General features: G+C 33.8%; 1 protein-coding gene and 1 pseudogene across 2 annotated transcripts; one reads left to right on the plus strand and one right to left on the minus strand.

Annotated features, from left to right (window-relative positions):
- The first annotated feature begins 1140 nt into the window (after positions 1-1140).
- Positions 1141-5417, plus strand: LOC122305691. 2 transcript variants are annotated; one of them, XR_006241206.1, is made up of 6 exons: positions 1141-1236; positions 3090-3299; positions 3380-3472; positions 3595-3690; positions 3793-4242; positions 5102-5417. XR_006241206.1 is itself a non-coding variant. In XM_043118254.1 (6 exons), the coding sequence occupies exons 3-5, from the start codon at positions 3380-3382 to the stop codon at positions 4150-4152; spliced, it is 549 nt and encodes a 182-aa protein (XP_042974188.1). In that variant the 5' UTR covers positions 1141-1236; positions 3090-3299; the 3' UTR covers positions 5102-5417. The 2 variants fall into 2 exon arrangements, 1 of the variants encoding a protein (XP_042974188.1); XM_043118254.1 differs by having other exon boundaries at positions 3793-4152.
- Positions 5418-8759: 3342 nt separating this feature from the next.
- LOC122304856 lies at positions 8760-13537 on the minus strand (annotated as a pseudogene).
- Positions 13538-14489: the final 952 nt, after the last annotated feature.

Genomic DNA, 14489 nt, shown 5'->3' on the forward strand with positions numbered 1-14489 from the left:
TTCTCTTTTCACATTCTCTCAACCGTGATCCTATTCCTAGAAGTCATGGTCGGATAATATAGCAATGAACAACAATTCTTGGCCAAATAAAACTACTTGACAGATTATATAACAATTGTAAACAAAGTGAAAGAAAACCATCAAAGTCGTGTTGCTTGTTCAAGTATTAATTGTGCATTTACGTCTACAACTAATCTAAACCAAGAACAAAGAACTTCGATCCTTTCTAAAAGTAAATTGAAATATTATCTATCAAGTTAATCATTGAAATCACATAGCATTGAAGAAAATTTACCCCAAAACAGTTATAGGTTACTCATTGAATCCCAAGCTCAAAATCTAGCCTATCATCTCTAAATTAATAAAATGTTCAAAAATAATAAATCTTTACATTTCAAGTTACTGTATGAAAATAAATATAAGAGAATAAATAAAACAAGTTGAATGAACAACTAAGAAATAAAACTGAGGAACTAAAAAAATAAAAGCTAAATGCAAGAGAGAGTTCCGTCGAAACTAACAAGACTGAAAACGTAAAGCTATGAAAAAAAATAATAACACTAGCCGACTTCACTCCAAACGGAAAAAGTAAAGAAGTAAAACTAAGCTATAAAAACAAGATCAGCCGACTCCCTCTGTCTATTAAGAAAAGAAAAAAGAAAGAATAAATACTAAAGGCTACCCTCTAGTCTAAGTCTAAAACAAAAAGCAAGAATAACTAATGTGTGAAAGACAAAACCAATTACTTCAGCTGCTGTCTAAACGTAAAAGCAAAGTAAATAATGTGGGAAAAAAACAAAACCAGCCGCCTACCGTCTAAAACCAAAGTAAGCTAAGAAAATGACATGAAAAAAAAAAAAAACTGCCACTACAAAATAAGTGAGAATTTGCGGCTCTAAACATTTCCGGCGAGTAAAATCCCGTCGGAAATACACAATTTCCTTTTTCCCCGGATTATTTTCTGTCCATTATGAAGTGCCGCCGAAATAAGAACTTGTTGCGGCGTTTTATGTCGCGGTAATAAATTGTGCTGCAATAAGATTTTTATTGTGGCAGGAGAATGCTAAATTACGGCGACATCTATACTGCTGCAACAAGTCTTTTAATCACTTAACTGGTGGGAAAACTCCTCACCTAATCCTTTACCGATAGTGAGACTCAGTTCTCTACATTGTCTCTCTGTTGTGTGCTGGTTGCGTACGCCGTCGATTCAGCTGTTGTGCCCTCTCGACGCCGGTGAGTCTATCTCATGTTTCTCTTACTCTTCGAGCTGTCTCAACCGATGTTTCTCTCTTGGTACTTAGGGCTTTGAAATTGCAGAATGTGCTGTCAAAGCACTTCTAATTTCTGAAATCGTATAGCCTCTTGATTGTAATTTCTGAAATCGTATAGCGTCTTGGTTGTTTTTCTCTCAATATAGCCTATTTTTGGCTTTGCTGTTGGTACGCAATGCGTGTGGGTCTTAAGTTGCTAAAACCACTAGATAATCCTTATGTATTTTGGAACAATTTTATGTATTTTGAGAGGGAAGGATGTGCATACATGCAGGGAAATAGATTTGCTTTGTTTTAGAATATGCTCTTACCACTTTTGAGATTTTGAACGTGGTTAGTACTGTTGTACGCTTCGTTTGCTCTATTTGATATCATGTATTAACTGTTAATCATTTTATTTTCCTCTATTTTTTTCTATATTCAGTTTTCCTACACAAACTACTTACAGTGGATCTCATTCTAACTTAAAAAATAAATAAATAAAATTCAAAACACCAATATTTTTTAGCATAGTTGATCTGGAAAGTTCTTATATCAGCGGTATGATGAGTTAATAAGTTATGTGTGAAAAACAAAAGGTTTCTCAATAGATTTTTCTTTTTTTGGAGGTGTGGTTAATTTCCCAATAACTTTTTCCTATAAATGTATTTTTGTAATAAAATTGAATTGAATTTTTATTAAATAGTTTATTCATAATAAAATGATCAATCAGTAGTATAGTTTGGAAGTGCCAAAAGTTTTCTAGTGTACTCTTCCCTTTAGGCTAGCTTTAAGTAGTCCAGTTAAAAAGGATCATTGGATTGAGCCTTATATGGATGGTAATGGTAATTATAAGTTGCCTACAAAAAACAACATATAAGTCATGAAATTGCAATCAGATTGGAAGTTTAAAAAAAAAAAAAACAAAACAAAACCAGAAAAAACATAGGAAACTCAGTTTAGTTGGCAGGCTGGATTGTGGTTGCAACTGTTTAAGAAAAGTGAAAAGATATGGGGAAATCTTTCTTTCTTGTGACTTTTCTCTCCAACTTGGCATATATATGCGGATTGCTACTTATCAAAAAACTTAGCATATATATGTATGCCTTGTGATATTCAATGGCTTTCTCCCAATTCTATTCATAGGCTTTTTTGACTGTTGCTTTGGTCTGTTTATGGGCCGTTGTTTTTTCTCAGGACTAATTCCCAATTCTGTTCATAGGCTATTGTTAATTCTTAGTGAAAGTATTATTAATACTAGATACAGTTATATTGTTTGCTTTGGGCTTGAGCTTTCACTCCCCTGTTCCTGAACTTTCACTCCCCTTATAAATACTGCATTATAAATACTGCATTATATCAATGCATTTCTAAACTGCATTATATGGTTACTGCATTATTTCAATGCATGAATAAACTGTATTATACAAACTGCATTATAAATACTGCATTATATCAATGCATTCCTAAACTGCATTATATGGTTACTGCATTATAAATACTGCATTATATCAATGCATGAAAAAACTGCATTATACAAACTGCATTATATCAATGCATTTCTAAACTACATTATATGGTTACTGTATTTCAATGCATGAATAAACTGTATTATACAAACTGCATTATAAATACTGCATTATATCAATGCATTCCTAAACTGCATTATATGGTTACTGCATTATAAATACTGCATTATATCAATGCATTTCTAAACTGCATTATATGGTTACTGCATTATTTTAATGCATTTCTAAACTGCATTATATGTTCCAGTGTATTTTTAGTTATTATTTCTATTACTAGATAATTAATGTGTTTGTTGTTTGTCTCTAGGCCGACTTCGTCCTTGACTGGAAGAAGAAGAATCACCGCAATACAGTAACGAAGACACTTAGGAAGAGGTTCAATCATATTCGGTATGAACTTCACAAAATATACAAGAGTTACAAGACAAACGAAGAAGCTCTTGCGAATGTGCCAGAGTTGGTGACACCAGCTACTTGGGTGAAGTTATGCGCTCGATGGTCAAGCGCGAAATTTAGGGTAATTCTAATCGATGTTGATTATGCTATTTTTTATATGTTTATGATCTAGTTGTGTTAATACAAGTCTGTGAGTTGTAGATGATATCTGAGAAAAATAAAAGTAATAGAGCGAAGCAACAAACAAACCACACGGCTGGACGAACCTCCTTCGTAAGACTAAGGCAAATAAGGGTACGAATTTTATTCAGATTTGTACATGTTATTTGCTGATTTTAACTGACAAATGTAGGAAGTAACATATTATTTGCTGATTTTAACCGACAAATGGTATTAATCCCTGCTTGTATTTGTAGTCTGAGAGTGATGAGCACCTTATTGATTTCTTTAAAGAGGTGAGGTGGAGTAAGAAGAAGGGTAAATTTGTGACTCCAGCGACGGAAGAGAAACATGTAAGTGACTTTCAATGAATCCGTGTGTACGTATTATTTACCTTGTAGTTTTGAACGAATCCATGTGTACATATTAACATGTGATTTCACTTCCTTGAATAGAATGAAATGGTTGCCAAGTACTCTAAGTTAGAGCCTGAGAAGCAGACTAAAGATGTTGTTGCATCAATCTTTAGGGAGGTACTAGGCCACAGGCCAGGGTATGCAAGGGGGTTGGGGGAGATGGTTATCCCCGAGTCATCTAGACAGAACACTGTAGAAAAATTTGCAGCATTAACAGAACGTGCAGAGAGGCATGAGAAGGATGCTGAGTATTACAAGAATCAATTGGAAGAATTAGGGGGGAATGTAGAGAAAGTGTTGGCGAAGCAAGCCGAGTATGACAAATTATTAAGTTCATATATGGAATCACAGAGGCAAACCCAAGGAGAGTCTCATAGAGAAACTCAAGGACCTGCGTAGGTAGTTCCATTTTTAGTCAATAAGTTTTTTGTGCGTTTTTTGTATGACTTTGGTTTCTGTAGGCTGGGACCAAATCAAGAAGTGAAAAAGGTGCATATCTATGATTCTCTAACCTTTTATATATATATATATATATATCTAAAATATTAATTAGTCCCCCTTAATATTGCTCTTTTTCTTATCATATCACAGAATTGCATGTTTTTTGTGATTTTCTAAGTACCTCAATGATTAATATGACTTACATGATAGGATGGAACCATCACGTCATCTAATACTCATGGACTATCTACAAGTAAAGATACATGCATTCTTTAGATATTGAGAGGAAGCTACTTTAATCAAATGGATTTTCAAGACAGTTGCAGTTGTATACTTCTGTTTTTTCTCCCATCTTTGCACATAGAGTTATAAAACTTACCTCTCTGAACTAATTCTTTATTTATAAACTTATAATGCACATCTTTTGACCTTTCGAGATTCCTACCATTATTAAGGTTATTTATATATAGTTGTTAGAGAGTAAAAATATGATAGACCCAAATGGCTAATGGTAGTCCATTCATAAAATTTGATTACTTATACACACTTAGAAAAGCATTGTGCATTTCAAAACATAGAAGAAAGAATTCGCTATATAAAAATTATTACTACCACGATTCTTGTGTTGTGCTCTTTTTTATGTGAGTGAGATGTGATATGAGTAGAATTATGACCATGCAAAGATTTTTATCACGGGTAAGGAATTTATGAAATAGGTAGGCTAAAATATGATGATATGTTTACCCCACAATTTCTCTTATTTATCAAAAACAAAATATCTATATAATGATATGGATATACATTATATTTTAGTTTTGGAAGTCCTTTCCTAATTTTGTAGTTGCAATTTAAATTTCTGTTGGGCTTTGGAAACTAAAGAAAAATTTGTGAATCTAAATTTTTGCAGCTTTGAGATCAATGAAGGAGTCTTCCAGTTTTCAGATGAAGAGATAGATACCTTTAAATTTTGAGATGAAGAGGCAGCTTCCATGATGATCAAGAATTGTTTAGGAAATCCTTGTTATATAATAAAGTTGAGGAGTACACTTGTAAACTTACATTGATCCATTAATGTGGGATGTTGGGTTGAATTTCAAATAGCACTTTTTATGATGAATGAATGATATATCGATACATGTTGGGGATATTTGAAACATCTATATCATGTAAATGATTAATTCATGATATGGTATGCTTATTAGGGAATATGTTGATCTATTATATGCATTGGCCATTGTATCTAATGGGGGACTACAGGTGTTTAAAAAAAAAGAAAAAAAAGGCTGAAATGGTAAATAATTGTAAATCAAAGAATTCAGCAGCTTTTTGCGGCAACTTATAGTCGCAGCTAATAACTTATTGTGGCGACCATTTTCGCAGCAAAAACTAATTTGTCGCCACAAAAAGTTAATTCTATTCCGATATCAACAGCTTACCTAAAATCTTTTCCGACACACTAATAGAGTTTTTGCGGCCACCATTTGTCGCGGGTAAAATATATTTGCTGCTACAGTAATTCTCGTCGTAAATTTTTTTTCCCTCACTCAACTATTGCGACGGCTTACCGACGGGGGGATGATAGTCGCAAAAACTTATTTGCGGCGAAGTAGAGACTTTTTTGGGTCGCGCGGAAATGGTGAATTTTCTTGTAGTGTGCCGCCGAACAGAAACCAAAAGAAGCAAAGTGAATAAAATCCAAAACCAGCCGCTTCCTCCAAAACGAAAAGTAAACAACAAGAAGAAAAAAATATATATTAAGCCGCTCAGCGTCTTCAACTAAAATGCAAGAAATAAACTAAAGAGTCAAAGACCCCTGCTGTGCCGAAGACTCAAAACGAAAAGCAAGAAATGAACAATAAAAATAATTCAGCCGCCCCTCGTCTAACGAAAAGAGCAAAGAAATTTAAACTCAGGTACACTCTACTCCCTAGGTCTGGAATGAAAACAAAGTAAAAGCAAAAAAACTGAATAAATGTGTTGCTGCCTTCAGCTAAATAAATACTGATCTCCTACTGCTGCTGCTCACGTCCAGCTACCCGAAAAAGAAAGAAAGAAAATAAAATCTGCTGCTGCTTAGCGATCCAGCGCATACATCCATGTCCTATTGTAGAACCGACAAAGGGAATAAGACCTGCTGTCTTCCTGTGCTTCCATGAGATTAATTGAAATAATATGTGCAGAAGAACATGTGAGTCTAGCTGTCTTCCATCTCTCAGGTCTGAAATGCTCTTGCTTTCCAATGAAATCCAGCGTGTGTGAGCGTCTTTGCTGCAGCTTGCAGCTCCTTTTGTATTTGTTTGTGACTTGTCAAGAATGTCCTTTTATAACATTTCTCTATACTTAAAAAAAAAAAAGATGTCAGCAACTCATGTATTTCTTTCTAAAAAGAAATAATTACCCTGCAGCCTATAAACCTGATATGAGAAGAGTAAAATTAAGATATTTATTTTGATGTGAAATAATTGCATTATCAATCTTTTTAAGCACAAAAAAATATCAGAATTTATCAATGGACTTAAGTATCATGATCTAATACATAATTAAGTACTTAAATCATTTTTTGTTAAACAATTTAGTCACTGAAGTAGCTTAACTATGTAGTTTTATCACTTCATCAAAAACCAAATCAGCAAATAACAGAACCCAAAATAAAAGGTACTTACAGACATAGTGGTAACTAACTACTAAACCAGTAAGATAAACATAAAAAAACTAACAGTTTCACCCTTGGAATTTGGACTTCGTTTCCTTGTGCCATCTTTTTAAACTAGTGTTTTAGTCCTCAAGATTCTATGTTTCCATGTGTATATATTCAGCTCCAAATTGACTCCCAAACTAGGGTTCCATTTTGGTTTTTTTTTATTAACAAAGGTCTTAGGGAAAGAGGCGAACGTCGATAATATTAGGCTTAGGGAGAAGTGTACGCACGGAGAAGGGAGGGAGAAGATTCGGTCTCTTGATTTTTATCTAACTGTGGAGAATACTATTGGGGCTTCATGGGTTGTCACTTCATCGTCTTTGGCTTTGTTGGGCGGTGACTTCGTGGAGAAGACGATAGGGGTGTGGGTCGATGGAGAAGACGAAGAAGAAGTCTTCATGGAGATGACAGTTTCGATGGGGATGGAGGCCTCTGTTTGGGTTTGGCTAACAAAACAGAAACGACATCATTTCTAATTTGCCATGTCGGATGTGATGTGACAGGCATACCCCAGGCCGGTTGCAAGTAGAGTTTTTCAAATTCAGAACCCCTACTACTCTGCCTAAGTTCTCACAAAATACCTAACTTAGCCTGCAAAATCTCATTTTATCATTATAACTTTTCAAATTCACATACAAAACACAATAAACAACTCCATTTTTGCAAATGCAAAAAAATAATAATATTATAATAATATTCTATTCAACTTTCAATTTTCACATCATCTCATCTCATCTCATCTCATCATTGCAACTTTTTCAAATTCTCACACAAAATAAATAAATAATTTGACTTTTTCAAATCTCAAAACAATAATAATATTCTAACAATATTTTATTCAACTTTCAACTTTCATCTAAAACTATATTATCTCATCTTACTATCCAAACTACACCTAAATAATAACAAGCAAATAAAAAGAAGAAACTTCATAATTCATAAACAAGCGTTTGCCGTTAAACTCAATTTCTTTTTCTTGTTCTTTAAAAAAAAAAAAAAAAACTTATTTTTGAAGGAAAAATGATCGAATGGAGACAAAAACAAACTAGCGGTGCTGCTCCCACCATTGGTAGCTCCAATTGGGGGCTCCAACTTGTACAATTTTAAATATTTTTTTTTTATTTTTTTCTCCAACTTGTACAATTTTAAATTTTTTTACATGTATTTTTTAAACACTTTTAAATATTTAAAAAAAATCACAACATTATTAAAAGATACTTTCTTAATTACAAAATAAATAAATAAAATTCTGAACCCAGCGGTAAGCCTAGCATTATTCAAAGCAAACCACTTTGGAGCGATCGGGCTGCTACTTTGGCTTTAATAGCCATTAGTGAGAATCTGCCACATCAGCAACTCTACCCAAAGCATAATGAGGCTTATCACACCAGATCAATTGGAGAGCCCTGTATCGCACTCAATGGAAGATGAATCATTTAGCAGCCCTCTATCGTTGAACCAAATGAAATAGGATGTATAAAAATTCAGAAAAACAATGCAATGTGAAATCTGAAAGTGAATCCTCCTGAAAAACCCAGAAATTTGATATAAACCTAGATTTCACACTTCTAATATAAAAATCCAGAAAAATAAGAAAAGAAAAAAAATTATGATGTTTAAAAAAGCTTGGTGAATCCTCCGAGGTAGGATCTTGTCATGGCTATTTAATTCATAGATGGTGGTTGAAAGTAATAAATGCGTTCATTTATTCTCTCCATTGCAGTAATTTCACTAACTAAAATGGCCAACAAATGGGTAAAGCTGCATAGCCGATGGCCAATAAAAAATAATGATAAGAATTAAAGAGAAAGTTGAGAGAGAGAGAGAGGGTAGGTTACATTAAAAGCATCATGATGATTAACATCTTCTAGTATTCAAAATCCATTTCTTCATCATCGTCCTCTTTGTTTTCCGCATATCTCCAACCATCCTCAACATTGTCACGGTCTTCCTCTATTTTTTCACTACCTTCTTCCTCGTAGCCTTCTTCTTTGAGCGGCCACGGTTTTTTCATTACATTCACAGGGATAGCAAATGGAGTTAAACCTTTACTCTGTGCAACTTTTGGAGGAGGCAACTTCCAGTTTGGTTTTGGCCTACTGCTTTGTTGGGACCTACAAGGGGATGAAGAGATCTGAGGCTGAGAGAGGGAGATCTAAGTGTGACAGGAGAGTATGGTTTCCTGGGATGCGGGTCCATTGTAGCTTAAATGGAAAGCCTATGTGACATCAATTTATTGAAAGGCTGCTTTTTACTAGAGGTCAGTTCGACCGGTTATAAGATATTCTCTTCTTCAAAACAAAAAGAAAGTTTGACATTCCGGTTCTTTATTTCAAAAAGACAAGCACTACAGGAAATTGCTCCATTTCCAACGGGTCAGGTAGCTGAAAAAATACATAATTTAGCCGCTATTAATTATTATCCGTTATTTCTAGTCGCCACCAAATAGCCGCTATTACAGAGCCAAGTAAAAGTTTTTCCGGCTACTTTGAGAGTTGCCAGAAATACCAATTATTTCCGACAATAATAATAGCCGCAAATGAATAAAATTTTGTCACAATAATTTTTGTCAATATCCATCATCCATTGCCAAAAATAATTTCCGGCTATATTGTTTAGCCGGAAATATCTATTTGCGGCTACATTTTCAAAGCCGAAAATAGGTACTGGCTAGTTGTAAGTCGCCAATTTATTTTCCGGCTATATAATTTTAGCCGCAAATATGTATTTGCTGCTACGTTTGTAGCCAGAAATAGTGCTGGCTTGATTGGCTTTGCCAATTTTATTTTCGGGCTATATATTTGTCACCAAAAATAAGTATTTGCATCTACTTTTTTAGCCGGAAATACTTGCAAGCATTGTTGGCTGCCAAATTTATTCCGATGGAATATTGTCGCCGGAAATGTTTGAAACCTGACCCTGTTTTTTTTTATTCATATGTTGTTTTTCCCTGAAACTTAAAGGTACTTGCTTGTTAATAAACAAAGCAAGTTAATAAACCAAAAAATACTATATTTGGAGAAATTCAGTTTTTGCTTGAAACATCATTCATATAATCTCAAAGTACATATTTGAAGCTTAACCATTGCACTGCTATTGTTTTAATTTTTACATAAAACCATCCAACATATCACAATGCAATATAAATTTACAAGTGAAAGTTTTTCTATATGGGTTTAGCTAGCTTTTCCATCAATCTTTGACAGCTTCTGAAATGTTTTTGCTCTATTTCTTGATATCTTGGTTTAATCCTGTGAGAAATAAGAACAAAAAATAGGTCATGAGGTTTTAGAGATGTCATCAAACACAAGCTAGCTCGCATGCACAACCAACCAGATAGAATGCAAAATGCAATAAATCTTGAGGCCAGATATCGTTAGTAAGAATTACATCATATGCAGTCCTGGAAAACAGAGAAAAATACAAAACTACTTGTAGCCAAAGAAGATCATATGAAGACAATAAGACAATTCAAGAGGTTCACAAAACAATTTCAATTTGATTCTACCAGTTAACATGAAACTAACAGTAAACTACAATTCCATCCCTTGACAACCATTCTCAAACCAACCAATTAAGACTGGCTACAATACGATCATCAAACACTTACTTTAAAAGATCGTTAATTTTCGTTACTTTACTGCATCTCACTAAGATGTCAATGTGGCAAAACTGGGAATTTGAACTAAAACAATTATTGTAAAAAATGGAGTTGGGGGACAGAAGAGAGAACTGCCAAGAGAAGAAAAGATGGATTCAAAATGAAAGATATTATTGCACTGTATATGATTCCTACACGAGAGAGATATTTATATACACCACTTGAGCTTAAATCCTTTGTTTACAAACTAACCACTTCTAACTAATTTGTAACTAATAGCTAACAGTAGTTACAATTCTAATACTCCCCCCTCAAGCTGGAACAGCTTGAAGTACACAAAACTATTGCAAACAAGAAACAAATCTATCACAAGTAGATAAAATTGTACATGGCAAAATCTCTATACTCAAGCAAGTTCTATGCAAAAAAATCCACTTGGATGATGGTCGCCCTTGATTTCTTTTTGTGAACACCCCATCTGACAAAAGCTTCCATTGTTGTTTTTTTTTTAACAATGTAGCAACAAATTTCTCACTACAGGAAATTCTCCATATAACACTATCGACTAGTAAAACATAATTGCACCCTGTATCATTTTGTTCCCATGGAGGTTGACATAGAACCAATCATAAAGCACAATACAGTTAATAGCTTTGAAGGAGTTTTACCTAAGGTGTGGTCAAACTAAAATCTAGTTATCAACAATGACAACCAAATTCGGGCGACAAAACGACATGAGCCATTGAGAAACTACAAAACAGGAGATACTTTTTTTTTTTTTAATACAAAACAGGAGATACTCGAAGCAAATCTCCCTATATTCATGAGATTCATTTTGTTTTTGTGAAAGTGTCTTCCTTGACAACATTAGTGTGTTTTTAGTTCCAGTCAAAGGATGCACCTATGACCTAAGAACTCAAGAAAAAAATTTGCTACATAAATGGGAAATAGAGATGAACACATCATTTGTTTTTGGCATACACCAGTGCTTATACTGGTCCTGGTATTCCAAAAAACTGCATCTGATTTCTCAATTTTGATATAAGCAAAAAATTGACAAACTATCCAGGGAGCCAAGTACTCCTTTTGGGAAATGCATATGGATAAGAGTCTCAATGATATTTAAGCCACCTGCAAACATGACTAAAGACAACAATACTCAAAGCAAAAAATTCAACATTGTGGAAACTAGTGATTATGACACATTTTGGTGTCTTATCTGACGTGATTTACAAAAGATCTGCTCATTATTGCGAGTTTTTTATGCTACCATACAATATTTAAATTTTTGAATCGTGTTTAACATTAGACTAATACTTCAACACATTAAACATCGCAGACATAACAATATATACTATAAGCACATCCAAGAGGATCTTTTTACCTTGATAGGTAATCAAGAAGTTTTATTCATAAGAAGAGAAGACATAGCCCAAGTACATATCCAGGAGGAGTTTACCACCGACGAATGCGCTTGGAAACTTGAAACCACTGATGCATCCACCAGATCCCAGAAATAAATGAAGCCATCCTCAGATCCACCAGTTATATGGGCATCAGTGTTGGTAAGGCAGCAATCCAGTTTGTAGGACTGATATGAGAATGAAAAATATAGACTTGCAAAGCTCGTTACAGATTTCAAACATAGGTAGAAGATGCTTCAACATGTGTGAGAATTAAATAGACTGTCTCTTGTTGGTGCACATAAAAAGTAAGCAAATTATATATAACTTGTATGTAACCATCATTGATAAAAGTCATCTTATAAAGATGACCACATTTCTGAATTATATAATTTCAGAAAGACACTACATAGAAGACACAAGAACAAAGAATCTACAGGCTAACCTTACAAGTATGGCCTTTGTATTCTTGCAAGAGTTCACCAGTAGATCTGCCATAAGAAAGCTAGTAAGAGCAGATAACTATAATACATATCAATAAAAGTAGAAGAATTTACCTGTCCAGAAGACGTAAAGTAGAATCTAAGCAACTGGCTAATATGCAGTTACCATCATTTGACATTGCAATACAGTTGACTGGTTGACCCAAGTTGTCTGATAATTCTCTATATTATAAAGCAGAAAAAGAACATCATCATTAGAAGAAGTGGATGATCTAAAATAGGACACTTTCCAGCGAGTAATGCGTACCAACTTTAGGAAAGTTAGAGAAAAAAAGAGAGAATTCAATGTAGCACAAAATATAACACAATTTGTTCACAGAAAAAAGGTAAGAAATACAAACAATCTCTTGAATGTCTAAGATATTTCTATAACATCGACATGTGGATTTTACAAGCTTTCCACTAGAGTACTACATACCTACCAATGCGCATGTCAAATGTTCGAACAGTCCCATCAACACTTCCTCCAATAATTTCAGTTTTTGTTACACAAGCAGACATTACACTGTCTAAAAATGTGTCAATAATCTACAAACAAAACAGCATTCTTCAAAAGATAAGCTATTATAAACTGATAAAAGGGTAACCGTAGAGATGTACTTGATTAACAAAAAATAGAGTAAACCTAAATTGGCTCGTTGCTGTGCGATCTACAGTCCCAAGCACGCAATGATCGATCATACCCTGCTGAGACTACGACAGAAGAATACTCATTGAACTTTACAGCATTGACCTACAAAAGAAAAAAAGAGTAGAAAGGACAAATAGTTAAATAAATTCCAAAAAATAATATGATTTGCAAGGACAACAAAAATAGGAAACAAATGAAGACATTTGAACAAAGAAAAAAACATCTTCTAGCGTCTTAACACGAGATATTGTTAATGTATATGTCAATGCCAGGTCTAGATAACAATGTTGGTTTGACAAGATCCATAACCTCACCTAATAATTAAGAATTCAATTCATAAGCAGACAATGATAAGAAATGAAATTTCCATCTGTAAAGAAACCATACCTCTCCATCATGGCCACGAAATTTTCGAATTACTCGACCTGTTGATACATCCCAATAAAAAATTTGTCGGTCACCACCACAAGAACAAAGCTTTGAGTTGTCCCTAATATAATAACCCATTATTAGCCAAATGAGTGAAAGTTAGTCAAATATGTACATATATAGCCAAAATTAGTTTCAAACAAGGATGCATGCAGTACTACTTACGTGTGTCATAATTAAACTAGCTATAGTTAGTTAGTTATATATAGATGTAATAGATTATGATAGAACTAATTATGAAGTTCATTGTGAAGAGGAACTAATTATGATAGAAGAAGCACCTCAAAAAGTGTGATTTTCCAGTATGGATGATGCTAGGATGTTCTCTAAATATGCCCCTCAAAAGTATCTTATCTAGTGTATTTTCATAAGTTAATATAAAAAAATATGCACACAAATTCACTAGTAGTAACTTTTTCATACATTTAAAAAAAATAAAAATAAAATAAAATACACTAAGAACCTTATGATTAAAATTCTTCAAGGCCATCATCTGTTGAGTGGAAGAAAAGAAGATCCCTATTCAGGGATTCAGCAGAAAGTCCTTGCCCAATACTTTAAAAACTCCATAAAGATGTATGGAGATCTCTGGATATTCTAAAAACTGATACTTTTTTTTGTTTACCCCAAGCCCACAGATACTTCATTTGACTTGAATATTATTCAGCACTGGTTTCTTGAGTTTTGCTAATTTAACCTCAGTAGCTAGACCAGAATGCATGCCATATAAAACTCTGTCATATATATCCTACCAAAATAGTAATGTGGGATTTGTACCTAAGTGCATATTTTTGGGTAATGCTCATCAGTTACATGGAGACTTGTGATTGATAGATATATGCCATTACCTAGTTCCTGTTGAAGCAAACAATCTGATTCTGTGAGATAGTAGAAACCATGTCGGTGGGCTATAACAATAGGCATCTTACGTCATTTCTGTTTAGAGTACACACGTTTTTATTGAAGCTCATATTATAGTTACTATGTCAATTAATGCATTAGTTAATAACTAATTAACCTTGAATATGGT

The sequence above is a fragment of the Carya illinoinensis genome, chromosome 3 (assembly GCF_018687715.1).
Source record: "Carya illinoinensis cultivar Pawnee chromosome 3, C.illinoinensisPawnee_v1, whole genome shotgun sequence".
Classification (NCBI taxonomy): domain Eukaryota; kingdom Viridiplantae; phylum Streptophyta; class Magnoliopsida; order Fagales; family Juglandaceae; genus Carya; species Carya illinoinensis.

Bases quoted from the DNA above. Each gene is read 5' to 3' on its own strand.
- LOC122305691 (XM_043118254.1), top strand. From the start codon at position 3,380: ATGATATCTGAGAAAAATAAAAGTAATAGAGCGAAGCAACAAACAAAC. The intron at 3,473-3,594 runs GTACGAATTTTA...TTGTATTTGTAG, and splicing joins TAAGACTAAGGCAAATAAGG to TCTGAGAGTGATGAGCACCT. The intron at 3,691-3,792 runs GTAAGTGACTTT...TTCCTTGAATAG, and splicing joins CAGCGACGGAAGAGAAACAT to AATGAAATGGTTGCCAAGTA.